Genomic DNA, 13,595 nt, shown 5'->3' with positions numbered 1-13,595 from the left:
TTGGGGGGAAAACAATTCGGGTTTTTGTGGGTTCTAAATTAAAAATGACAAATAAAATGTGGATGGTGGTGTTCTTGTTATAAAAATGATGGCAATAATCATGATTATGGAACTTCCAATTAAGAAGCATGTGTGGGTGAACCGTCATCAAGGCGGCAAGCTTTCATAGCCCATGAGTGATGAAGCTGCTTTTTATCATTTTCTAATTAATAACATACTTGAATTCTGTCACGGAAAAGAGATTATTCGTAGAAAGCTCTACAGTGTCAGTTGTTGGAATGATAGATAAATTAAAAACGCACACCGAGTTTTTCTTGATGGTGCCCATGACCGTGAGCATAATGTCCCCACTCGGATCATACTTAAGCTTTTTGTTAATTTCTAGTGCATAATTAATAGCACCAATCATCCTACAATAATAAAAATGTACTTAACTTTCACTATCCCCCTACAATCTCTCTAGTAAAAGTCACTTTTATTTTTCGATCAAGAGATTAGATTCTTTATATAGCCAAATTAATTATATTGCTTGTTAATTGTTTTGGCCTAACTTTATTATTTGTTGCTTCTTTTATCTTCACTTTAATCTGGGCAGTCATGATTAATTCCACCGAAAATGACTATTTGGGCGGTTCAGTTAGTCATCTAATAACATATTTAAATGTAATTTAAACCCAACTTTTGCACTCAATAATGGCCTTTTTCAGAGACATGTAATGAACCTACATACTTTTGACCTTTTCTTCTTTCCTCAAAATTCTTTTTGTGCTTCTTTAGTGGTTCTTTATTTGAAGATGGTATGGTTATTTAGGCGAGTAGTAATGGAGATTATAGTGGTGGTTACCAAGGGACACTGCCTTTTAATTAAGAGGAAATGCACATTATATATGTAGGATTTCATTTCTGTCCTCAACTTGCTGTTATCCATTTGATGTTAACCAAAAGAGAACTTTTGTTAGACATTTTCGTTTGTGTTTACCTCAAGATGAACATCTTTGTCCATTGCACCGCACTATTGAACTAACATTCTTCCATAAATCTATACTAGGCAAATTCCTTGCCACTAGACTCACTCAAAAATCACTCTTTTAATGGGATTTTTAACAGTTACTAGTCAATATATATATATATATAAGAAAAGCTAGATTGGAACCATGTTCACAGAACTGAGCATCCACTAGACTCTAGAGAATCAACATTATCATCCGAGAGGGACCTGCTCTTAATAAGAATGTGCTTTCCTATTCCTAGCTGCTATCTAACTATTTTTACATGCCATATTTATCATCTTAAATCAATTAAGGTACTCTACATACAATATAAGAAGTGCCTTGTTCATGTGCTCCATATTCTCCAAGCTTTTCTTTCACCCTATAACAAACAAAATGGTTTACAGACTCGGTAGCTGATATTTTACAGAATTTTGGCATAAAAATAAAGTTCCTGAGATGGGGCATCAATATAGTGATCAAACGGAGCAGCATCTGCACTTATTCTTCTATAAGAAAAGAACCAGCAGTATCTTCAAATCTGGTACTTAGGTTTCTGCTATTGGGTCCTAAACTAATAAACCAAGATGGATCCAGTTCTGAAGTAACTGGCCTCCTTTGTATTGGGTTTGTTTGGTTTCGTAGGATTTATGCAACTCTCAAATGACTCCACCCATTGTGTTGGAGAACTAATGCCATGTAAAACTCTGCCTTTTCATCATGACAACAATGGAATTATCACTGTATCACATTATTTCATGGACCCTTTACCCTAATTGTTATAAACAACATACTTTCATCTTTTAACTCCTTGTAGCCAAATTCATGACCAACTCGGGACTAGATAAAGCTTTGGGTTCACATGCCCACCGAATTGAGAAATACAATCGTGGGAAAGAAATTGACTGATTTATATCACAACCATTACAAATCAACTTGATCTGAAAAAGCTTTGGAATAAAGGGTCTATGTTTGCTTACATCAAGTGCATCGGCATTCCCAAATACTTTTTGTGAGGACGAGAACCAAGTTGCAATACATACAACGACACGTGTCTAGCAAATATCTTACACATGAACCATCTATGGGGCCTATGTAAATTAGTACAATATTGAGTAGTGACAGAAGAGAAATAATGGAAGAGGAATCCCATTATAGTATAGTGGCAGTTCAAATGATCAATAAATGGAGTTCCTGTCCAATTTGTTAGTCAGGACTCAGGAACGAGGATGTACTAAATTATAGCTGATGGGCAGAATTAGTTGGATTAGATTAGAACTACATTATTATGGTGTTTATATAAACCCTCAAAGGCAACGGAACTTCAAATGATAACGATGTGCAACACTCTTTAAAAAGAGGAAAAATGAGGCTTTAACTTTGACATAATCACATATTTACCACAAAGAATGGGCTACAGCAGTGTAGGAGCACAATCATTTGTAAAAACCAGGCCAAAGAAAAAAAAAAGAACTTTAACAGCTTGCAGTGCATAGATAGACAACTTAGCTGTTAGCTAACAGAGTTGGAAAATTGACAAGTTCAACTTCTTATTGTTTTTTAGGCTCTGTTCGTGGGCGGGTCCATTCGACATTATTTGGTGCTCTTCATTGTTTGTTATTGCTCAACGGTAATGTTTCTTTCGGTGGCTCTTTCCTTTTTCTCTGATGAATTGCTTGTGCTCGATTTTACTTTAATCCTTTCTTATATAATTCTCCATTGATTCACTACGATCAATGTGTCATCGTGACAGACTGCTATATTGGAATTCAATCTTGTTCTTTTCTTTACTCTGCATCCTTAAGCTGAATGCATGGATATCAGCAGCACATGGGTTCTGCTGATTAGCAAATGCCAAAATGATATAAATAAACTGTCACGATGATGATATTTTCTGCTATTTCTTTTGCAAGGATTAGGAAATTGCTTTGATCTCTTTTTATGATTATTCTGATTCACTGTGTGGTAACATGTCATCTATGGTTGCTTAATTATCTAGGTCTTAATTACCTTATAAAATTCTGTGGCAAATTGATTCGCATTCACCGCATTAACTGGCTGCGTATGTGGTCCATGCAATTAAGTTCATGCCCTGTTTTTAAATGTTAAAATTGCCCGCTTTGTTGTCGGGCCTGTTATGTGCATTGCGTGAATAGATTTTGATTGTCTTATTCAAAAATAATGGTTACCAAAAATAAATAGATGGGTAAATTTCCTAATAGAAATGCTGTCTAACTTGAGTTTCTGCATGTGTTTCTAAAGAACGATGAACAGAATTTATTTAAAATTGATGGGTATGAATTGGAATTTATACTATAGAGTTCAATATATTAGTCAAAGAATTTAGAAATTATGAGGTCTGAGAGGGTCGAAGCTGCCGGTGCTTCGTAATTAACTTGTGTAGGAGATCAAGCCATTAGCTCTTCAGCAATCACCATCATGTATTATAAAAATCTTTTATAAGCAATCATTTTCTAAATGGGCCCCACGTTCTACAACATACATGTGCTTTATTTATCAATTTGCCGTGTGATTTGGACTATCTTCTAACCTGAATTTTTTCTAATCTTTGTAGGAAATTTTGACACATGGCATATTAAGAAATTCTTTTATAAGCAATTAGTTTCTAAACGCGGTCCACATTCTACAAGAAACATGTGCTTTATTTGTCAATTTGCCATGTGATTTGGATCCTCTTCTAACCTAATTTTTCTTAATCTTTATAAAAAATTTTGACACATGGCATATTAAGAAATTCTAAGGTTAGAATTTAACTTATTAGACACCCAAAAAAAAATGTTTTTAAGACTCATAGAAATTGCTAACTAAAGGAAGTCAATTCCATGTCAATATCTTCTTTCTCCTCTTTCTTTCATGTAATAATCTTAAAAAAAATAACAAAAAAGGTTTCAGAAAAACCAAAGTTCAATTTTTGCATTGGGGTCGAATTGTCGATTATGTACTTGTGTAGTTTGCTTCTACTCTGGTATTGATAATCATGTTCGTTGCCTTACATTATTATGTTTTATGCAACACAAACCAAAGTTCAATTCACATTCTTGAGACTTGATACGGTTTTGATCAACTTGCTAAAAGACAACAATCAAGATAACTTGCCAAATTTTTTTAAGAGCTGGCTTATCTAATTTATTGTTGAATGTCATACAGGCCAACACATTTAAAATAACTCTTGATAATGATTCATATCAAATAAGGATCTCCTATCTTAAAATTAATGTAAGATACATCTCCTCACATGAATTGTTCATGTGAGGAGATGTATCTTACATTAATTGTAAGATAGAAATTACCACCAAATAAAGTTTCAAGACATCATTAAAAAGTTAGGTGACCCAAAAATTGAAGCCTGAAGGCAATAATTCAAATAACAGTACATAGCTTTTATTTTGGTACACACAAACCAAAGGGCCACATACTAATTCTTTCATTCGAAGAGAATACAGTATTAATGCCGACACTTGTTGATACCAAAATTTACTGACATATTCAAACCAACGAGTGATAGAATTAACTATGATAATTAAACATTCTAAATATTATCCTGAAATGTGCACCTCAAATGAGTGATGTAACATTTATTAAGTGGACGGTGATGTTGAACATTTTTTAATACCCCATTTTCCCATCCACAATATTGAAGCACATCAATGAGGACGCATCTTCTTGGGATAAATTATTGGAAAGGCTAACATGCCTCTCAAGTTTTATTTCTTAATAATTGTCTTATCTTAGTGATCATCCAATTTTCGTCAAGGAAACTGTCACGTTGATAAACTTAGTCTTTTCCTTAGACATGCGATCGGCAACAATTTCCCTGTACCTTTTAAACAGCTCATCAATGATTGATTCACCAAACTGACTAACAAGCAAGGGCTCGGCCACAGCTCTCATGCAATTCGCAACGTTGTATCCTCCATCATTAAATGCATCAACGGCCTCGTTAAACTTAAAACCATTCTGATAAGCGTTCCAGTTAACTTCAGAAACCTCAAGGTGATCAATGGTGAAGGATCCTTCCTTTATAACCTCCGATTTTATTTCAGCTGGTGATGGTGTATACTGCGGAATGTTGAAACAATTCACTTTCTCTTCTTCTATGAGTCCCTGCATATTCATCTCAGGAGGTTAGCTAGCTTGGCTGGTATGGTAAACCTCTTAGATTGGTACAACAATCTGGGATTCCATATACATATACATACACATATATATATGTGATATATCCCGGCTATATGAAGCTCTAGATCTCTGTGTTCAAGTGGTGCAATGGCATATATTAAAGATCTTTTAGCTTGTAATTTAATTGATTGAACACAATTAACAGCAGAAAGGATTTCGTTACCTCGGAGACCATATTGTTGAGAGCCGTGGCCAAGAGCTCCCAAATGTAGCAGCACTCTTTGCTTGAGGGATCTTGGCTTTTTCTTCCTAGAAATGTTAAAACCATGCGCCCTTCTGCCACCAATTCCTCTGAGCGACACTTGAGAAACAATGAAAAATCTCTTTGAAATTGCTCGTAATATGCCGTAAGCACGCATGGCGGACTTGTACTGGCCATGAAAATGTTCCCTTTATTGCTCTCCAGTCCATCTGGAACCTATATATTGAAAAATTGGAATTATTTTACTTAATTTATGGTAATCAACATGGAGTGATATTATTGTTGTTATTATTATTAAATACAAAAGTGATTACTTGAGATAGCCATTGGAGACTATAAGAAGAGTGGAAAAGATGCACACTATTGCGAGGGAAAAGCCTGCCATAGAAAGAACCAGGGACCCCAGTGAAGAAGCACTGCCCAGCTGCCCCAGAGGCCGACCCTAATTGCTTTCTCAGTATCTTTTGGAAGCTTGCTAAAGACCTGAATATGGTGTTAAAGTCATTCCCCGGAAGATCGTTCAGGAACACTTGAAATTCTGGTAATTGACTGCCCAACTTATCGCAGATCTTGTTCACTACTTTGATAAGTTCAGATGCCACAAGCAAAGTGTTTGGTCCTGAAGAACAGCCCAAGTCGGCAATTGCTACCTTTGTTGGGAACGTGCTGCAGAAGAGTTTGGTCATGGCTTCCTCTGTGATTGGCTTTGCAATGGATATGACTTTTTTCTGTACAAACATGAAACCAATTATTCAATCGGTTGCTTGATGCATGTTGATGTCCCTTCACCTTAATTAAGTCATTCTCATCTAGTGATTACTTACGAACACTTTTAGTTTATGTGCATGCTCTTGCAAAAGCTTTTTGCTAAGAAAAGACGTAAATGTATCGATCTATTGCTATTGTAGCATTAAGATATTTGTAAATTCCTGTCATAACTAACTGGGCATGAAAATTATGTTGATACGCTAAAATTTAAAATAGATATTCCCAGATAGATCCAGGTGTCGTAATGTTATTGGTATTATTTCCACCAATAGATTATAAAATTATAACTAACGTACATGATGAAGCAACAGATACAAAAATAAAATAGAGAAAAATGCATGAAACTAGTTAACTAATGAATGAATCAATTACCTGAACCAGTGAATTACTGGCATAACTTGCATTTCCTACTCCTCCATTCATGTGAAGCACTTGGACCACCTCCATCTCTCGCACAGTATTCTCTGTTTCTCGCTCACTCGTTTGATCTTATTTTTGTTGATTTCGTTGAATGGCACCTTCTTGTATTTATAGGCAAGACACCGAGAGCTGGCCATTCGGGATAACAACAACTGTGCTTGTTCGTCGTCATTTGGATGTCGTAACGTGTGACCTAGCTAGGGCCGGGGCACATTACGTAAGAATGTAAGACGTATTACAATGTGACGCATTTATCTGGTGGGATATACATAATTACAATAATGATAGAGCAACAACAGACAAAGTAATAATATATACAATCAATCTGTTCATACCATGTCGTAGCTCTATTATTATTATTATTATTATTATTTATATGATCAATAGTTTTTTGACATGGTTTTGAGTCGAATCTCGGTCACACGGTGATGTGTAATAAACAAACTAGAAAATTATGAAATTTCTCTCATTTTATTACGTCCCCGTGTTTCACGAGTTAATAGTGTCGTGGGATTGTGGGAACTGGGAGGTTGGTTCTAACCATAATGGTTTCCACGTGTTTGGCCGGTGGGCACTCAATTCGCGGAGTCCTACATTATTGTTTAACGACCGTACATTTAGCAAAGACTTCAACTTTTCGGTTTGACCTCGGTTTCCACGATCTCAATTATTTATTTGAATTTGCGTACGCGAAACAACCTACTTTGATTCTGCCCTTCCATTCATTGAGTATGTATTTAGCTACATGCTGCATTTGCAAACCACTCAAACGGCGGCGGATTTGAATAAAAAAAAATGAATTATTAAGTACTAAATTATATAATAACAAAATATAAAAATGGGTTTATAAATTTATAGAAATTATTTTAATAGATTTCACAGGACTTAATAATCTCCGTGTGTGTATATGAAGATTATTCTTATATAGAATATTATTATAGAGAGATCTTACTGTATATGTACACATAGTATCACTCATGATTCACGACCAATAAGAGATAATGCGAGTCAATTTTTGTGAACAATTTGCTATATATGATGGAAGTATTTTATGAGGTCATCGATAATTTCAATTTCAGCTTAGAAATTATTGAAGCAGACTCATGGTTCACGCTACACCATGCATGCTGGATATTTTAACCACAGGAGTTAGCTTTTAGTTATGTCGAGTCGAGTAGAACTGTCGGCAGCAGCTTTAATCTGTGTCCCAAGCTCCCAATCAGTTGTAGCTGCGCAAGGTTTGAACATTACGCTTATACAAAGCTAAAGACTAAATTGAAATATATATGTTTTGCCAGTATTTTAATTTAATCCTCATCTTAATCAAATAAAAATTTTTATGGTTGAAACGTTCTTCTATGTATGTCATTAAAAATGACAACCACATATATATGCAGCTGTCTTCATCAATTAATGGTTTCTTTGCCGACCTAGGATTGGTGTATAACCCAATGACCCACCATTGTTGCACCGTCAAATGATATTGCAACACATGACGCCTGTTGGTGTAAAGGCCTGGTCGGCAAAATACAACATATTTACATAAAATCAAATGATATATCAAACACAGATGCTCTGTAAGATTCAATGCCACCAATTTAATTAATCAATAATCGGTATGGTTAGTAAAATTATTCAAGAAAATCGCACAAAAGACAAACGCTAGAAGATCTATCTGGCCAGCATAGGAGGTTGAACAGCCCGATGATCTCTCTCTCTCTCTCTCTCCTTTATACATATGTAGTGACAAATTCAAGCTTAATTTGGTTATGCCTTTGATCGATCATCATTATTCATTGAAGGCTGAAGCTGGAGTATTACGTAGTATCTTCGGCATCCATGGTACAAAGGACTGTCTTAAAGGTTGACATTTCATGTCAGAAATGCAAGAAGCAGCTGCTCAGAGCAGTCTCCTCCATCCAAGGCACGCAAGTAACTAGATCTCTATATCTATATACATGCTCCCATCCCTTCATCGATCAATATAATTACCCTTTTAATTATCGGATTACATTCAGCTTCCTTATGTAGAATCTTGGTAAGAGGTGTGGATAAAATTGAAATTGATGCAGCGAAGGGGACGCTGACAGTAACAGGAGATGCAGACGCATATGAAATAATAGTTCGCACAAGAAAAGTACGTAAATTTGTGGAGGTAGTGAGTATTGGGCCGCCTTCTGCTCCGCCCAAGCAAGATGCTCAGAAGATGCCCGAAGGGAAGAAGCCCGAAAAAAAGTCTGAACAGAAGGCCCAAATCCACAATCCCCACACCTGCCCTCTCTGTGACCGAATGACTGTCGTCCACGTGGATCAATACCATGAACCTACGGCATCTTGCTCAATTATGTGATTCCTTCCTTGCATTACTACCCAAAATATTGGGCTTGATGCATGAACTTAATTTCTCGAAATCGCTACCTTCATAGTGATTTTGAGATATTTAAATACATTTCACTTGACTTTTTTTCTCAAAAGTAACGTACATCATCAACGCACGAATGTAATTAATACACACAGTTTATGTGTATTTTGGTTAGGTAACTGTTTTTTTAATTTTATCTCCTTTCTATTCATTTGACAAAGAATTTTTTTTATAAGATTAGAATTCTCTTATGATTTAATCTCATATTGAGTAAAAAAATTTAAATGATAACGAGTGACTAATAAAACAAATATTATACTCATATATTATTACTAAAAAATAAGTTATAATTTTTTTTTAAAAGTTCAAGAGACCACGAAAAGATCATTTGTACATAACACAAAAGAAAATTGCAGGCTTTGTCTCTGCAGTGTTTGTCCTCATATTCTTATGATTTTACATTACAACTATTCGGAAGTCAAATTATCCCAAAAAAAAAAAAAAAAACATCAGAAGGCGAGCTTTTGTTGGCTCCTTTGTCCTAGGTAGAGCACTGTAGACAAGCAACTCGCATGGATAAAATTGAAAGTGATGCAACAAAAAATTGAAACATTATTTTATTTTATTTTACTGTATTACGTTATAATTATAATTGCAAGCTTTTCGGTTGATACGATTGTTAATTTTTGCGTTGTGATTCTCATTCACATATTTTAACGTGCTATATTCACTAATTCATATTTTGTAAAATTTAATAAATTAGTTTGAATTTCAATTGATGTACAATTATCACTTCATGTTCAATATTAATAACCAACCTAAATTATTAACCCAACAAGACAAATATAGATTAGCCGCGACACAAGTTTTGGGACCTTCATATTATCTTTTTGATGAACTTTCAAGAATTTAAAAAATAAAAAATAAATTACAAACATAGTTAAAGAAAGAAATGATAGATTTCCACACAAAAAAAAAAATCATCTAAAGTAATATGGTATGAAGTATTATTGTCAAATAGTGAAAAATTTTCATAAATTTTAATTAGATTAATTATATTACCTCACTATATAGTTTATGAATATTTTATCATTTGTAATAAAATTTTAACATAAAATTTTGAAACGAATCTTACTAAAAAAAGCAAGCTTCCTTATATCATTTGAGAGCCTCCACTTTTCGGTACTTCTCACCTCTCTTCCTCAATTTTAAAGGAAGTGATTTAGTCTCCATTAGTGGTATATTATGAGTAGTTTTTTTTTTTTTTTTTTTTTAAAAGTAGACTCACAAACAATTTTTTAAAAAATGTCATTATATATTGGATGGTCACAATCCGTCGACCATTGTATACGTTCAGGACGTGAATTATCTGCCAACTAAATCAAATTATTAAAAGTAGTCACAAATAATCACTTTTACGTCATATCAATTTTAATTTTTAAAGCAATAAGATGCAAAGCTTAGTGGGAGGCACAGAATGTAATACGTTCGGTATGATAGTGAAATATATTTTAGTGGTAAAATGATATGTTAGAAAATATTAGGTGATCAAATAATAATATTCTTGAATGATTTTTATTTTTCCAGCTTAATGTAGATTGGTTTCCACCTGGAGCTGCTTATCTGAAACGCACTGTTATAAAGAGCTGCTTATCTTTCTGAGCTTCTTCAAGACTGTTCTTGGCAAGTCACGTAAACTATTCGCCATGATGAACGACAGATCCCTAGATTTCGAGAAAATTATGAGAAAGAAATGAGTATGGAGTTTCCATCAGAGAAAATGCAGTTCCACAATGGCTGGGCTTGAAAATTTATCAAATTCTCCAGCTAGCCTGGGTACCGAAATCCCTCTTTTAGAAACAACTTCTACAATGACTTTGCAGTGAGTTAATGACTCTAGCTTGCCTCTCGGGGTTTTTTTGACCTATAGGGATCATCGAATCAATAGTACTTTCTCATTTTCAATTATTTGGCCGGCTATCATATAGCATTCTCATGCGCTATATATATCACGGGAGAGGTATATTTTCTTGTGGATGACGATTATTCTACTCCTTTACCACTTATTTTATCCAAAAATATGATCATAGTTAATTGGGTTTCTGAATATTTATTTAAAACCCAAGGAACATCTTTCTGCTGATAAACAAAAGCTAATTAAATATAAAAAGATTGCTGTTAGAAATCTTAGTAAAAAAATATATATATTACTGTTACCCTTTGTTACAACTAGTTTAAAAATAGTTGTTTAATGCATTACCACTTTTCTCCCTTTTAATTACAGCGAGATGACATAGTAACAGGTGAAGAATATCAATATTTGCCATCTTGTTATCACCATTATGGCGTGATATGAAGGAGAGACGGCCGGGTTTCAACTTCTCTTCGTGATCTTAGTTGGGATAATTTAGTTTTCTCAATTTCATGGTTATTATAAAAAAAAAAAATGGTCGTAATCAATTGGAATATTTGGATGTTTGAGTTAAAATCCTACTTCGTTAGTACCATATCAACTGCAGGGACTCCGTAGTTCACAAGGAGAACTAAATTAAGTTTTTTTTTTTTTTTTTTTTAGGTAGAAAGAATAATCGGCACAAATTTTATTTATGTATTTTAGTTTTAATTTCTTATTGCAGGACGAAACAAACAAGGATTCTCCATATTTATCGTGTGGAGAAAATGGTATACAGCAGAAAATCGGACGCACACCTGAAGCTAGTATTATTCCAAGTGCCTCTACAAATTTCGTCGCCGAAGCTCTATGGAACCCACTAAGTTGCATGCAAGGGGAGCACAACGATGATTCTTCAGAAATATATATCCTTATGTGCCTCGCCAGACAGAGGAGATGTTGCAAAAATCGGATATAGCCTACCTGTGGAGGAGGAGACGGAGTTCAATGGACGACAACAATCAAGGCTCCGACATAATCCAAAACAAGGAGATTGGAATTTATGGCAACTTACAAGTTGTTTGTGATGTTAACAATCTGGCAGAGTTGGACGTACACCAAGTTGCGGAGAGGGTTCTTCGAAATGAGGAAGGAGTCATAGGTGATTTGCTCTCTCTCACTTCTTTTATTTTAAATCAGTAATTTAGTATATTCTTGTACAATGTCTTGAATTCACTTTCGTGTCTGTGTCTCTGTTGCAAGAATCTTGTATTGGATGAAGCAGGCGATCTCCAGGTTGAACTTAAAAGTTAGTCAAGTTATGGATGCCTTAGCCAAGATTAAAAAATAAATAAATAAATTTAGCTATTGAAATGTATAAATAAGTAGATGCGTATGTTGAAAATTTTAAATATGAGAATAAACTTATATTATATAGTAGTAGTGTAATATAATGGATTTGTGTTGGAACAAATAGAAGTGAAGATCCGTATGGTAATGACAAAGATGCAAAGATTTCTGTACGAGCTAATCGACTATAAAGTTGATGTAATTAATGAAATGGGTATATTATATTAACATAATTTCTTCTTATAATAGAACGGTGATTCCAAAAATAAGATTTTGCAAGTTATACGAATATTAAACAGGTGCGAAGAGTGTCACGCTTGTCAAAATTGTAAATCTGCTTACGATATGAGAGGTTCCAGTTCCACATCATTATTATTTTTGAGGCGGCCATTAAAGTCAACACTCACCAGGGCCACGACCCGAGGGTCTATGTTTGCTGGGAAAAGAACAAAAATATATTTGCTGCTTTCACAGCAGACAATCTGAATGAGTCACCATCTAAATAAGATCCTTGTTTGCTGCCACAAAAGTGTATTAGCTTTAGATGTCGTTTAATGATCCTGAGGCAACTGCTGCTTTTCTAAATGCTGCGTATATTTCTAGTTGGAAAATGCTTAGTATCAAGAAGAATAAGAGAAAGGCGAGAAAATGAAGCATGTGATGAGAAAAGAGAGAGAGAGGAGACAAAACAGTAATTTAAATTGTAGTTTCTTTTATTTTTTTCTCGTTCTTCTTGATATTTAGCAGTACTCTTTTTAGTTTTAGTTAAAAGATCACGTAAACATGTAAACTACTCGTTTTAGACCAGCATGATAGAAGGATGCTAATATAAAAATTACAGCATCAACGGTAGTGTAAAAATATACCGCCAATCAATAGTTTACAAAATAAAAAATTATCTAGAATAATATTTGAATTTTAATTATTTAAAAAATTAAATTTTATTAATTATCAAATATGATAATCGTATTTTTTAAAGATTAAATAATAAAAAAATATGTATAGTCTATCGAAACTTTTGTGTTTCCTTTTAAAAATATATGCATTTTAATATTTGTTATTTATACATATAAATTAATTTGTATATTTAATTTTTAATTTTATTGGTGATTTAGAAAATATTTATCAAATTATAAAAAATAAAATTATATTCATGAACTTGAACATTATCTATTAATTATTAAGTAATTAGTTATTTATCCATTGAATTAAATTAATAGAAAGATTAAATATTTAAATTTAGGGATATTATTATTTTCCCACCAAATGTGTTCTGACACATCATGTCAGTACCACGGTTTGGTAAAACCATCAATTTACTATCAAACGTTTAAACTGTTAGCATTTTCCCACCATTCCATTAAAACTCAGTTAATATGTAACGAAAAATTCAAAAAAGCTCAATTTTACCCTTCC

At 33.8% G+C, this 13,595-nt stretch overlaps 2 protein-coding genes across 2 annotated transcripts in view; one reads left to right on the top strand and one right to left on the bottom strand.

Moving 5' to 3' along the window:
* Positions 1 to 4,361: 4,361 nt before the first annotated feature.
* Positions 4,362 to 6,666, bottom strand: LOC112096739 (salicylate carboxymethyltransferase). The gene is made up of 4 exons (XM_024180373.1): positions 6,529 to 6,666; positions 5,703 to 6,116; positions 5,350 to 5,604; positions 4,362 to 5,114 (listed from the first exon to the last, which is right to left on the bottom strand). Exons 1-4 carry the CDS (start codon positions 6,601 to 6,603, stop codon positions 4,746 to 4,748), a joined length of 1,113 nt encoding a protein of 370 aa, XP_024036141.1. The 5' UTR covers positions 6,604 to 6,666; the 3' UTR covers positions 4,362 to 4,745.
* Positions 6,667 to 8,195: 1,529 nt separating this feature from the next.
* Positions 8,196 to 13,595, top strand: part of LOC18037843 (UPF0261 protein SACE_5696) — a 10,772-nt gene continuing 5,372 nt past the window's right edge. The window contains exons 1-2 of the mRNA XM_024180626.1: positions 8,196 to 8,500; positions 8,622 to 8,922. Coding sequence (XP_024036394.1) covers positions 8,416 to 8,500; positions 8,622 to 8,922 — 386 coding nt within the window. The 5' untranslated portion in view covers positions 8,196 to 8,415. The remainder of the gene's footprint in view (positions 8,501 to 8,621; positions 8,923 to 13,595) is intronic.

This window comes from Citrus clementina, unplaced genomic scaffold (assembly GCF_000493195.1).
Source record: "Citrus clementina cultivar Clemenules unplaced genomic scaffold, Citrus_clementina_v1.0 scaffold_7, whole genome shotgun sequence".
Classification (NCBI taxonomy): domain Eukaryota; kingdom Viridiplantae; phylum Streptophyta; class Magnoliopsida; order Sapindales; family Rutaceae; genus Citrus; species Citrus x clementina.
The sequence above is the reverse complement of the archived record's forward strand: the minus strand, read 5'-3'. Positions and strand labels throughout refer to the sequence as shown.

Coding starts and splice junctions, on each gene's coding strand:
- LOC112096739 (XM_024180373.1), bottom strand. CDS start 6,603: ATGGAGGTGGTCCAAGTGCTTCACATGAATGGAGGAGTAGGAAATGCA. Junction 6,117..6,528: donor CCAGTAATTCACTGGTTCAG/GTAATTGATTCA, acceptor ATGTTTGTACAG/AAAAAAGTCATATCCATTGC. Junction 5,115..5,349: donor TCAACAATATGGTCTCCGAG/GTAACGAAATCC, acceptor ATGAATATGCAG/GGACTCATAGAAGAAGAGAA.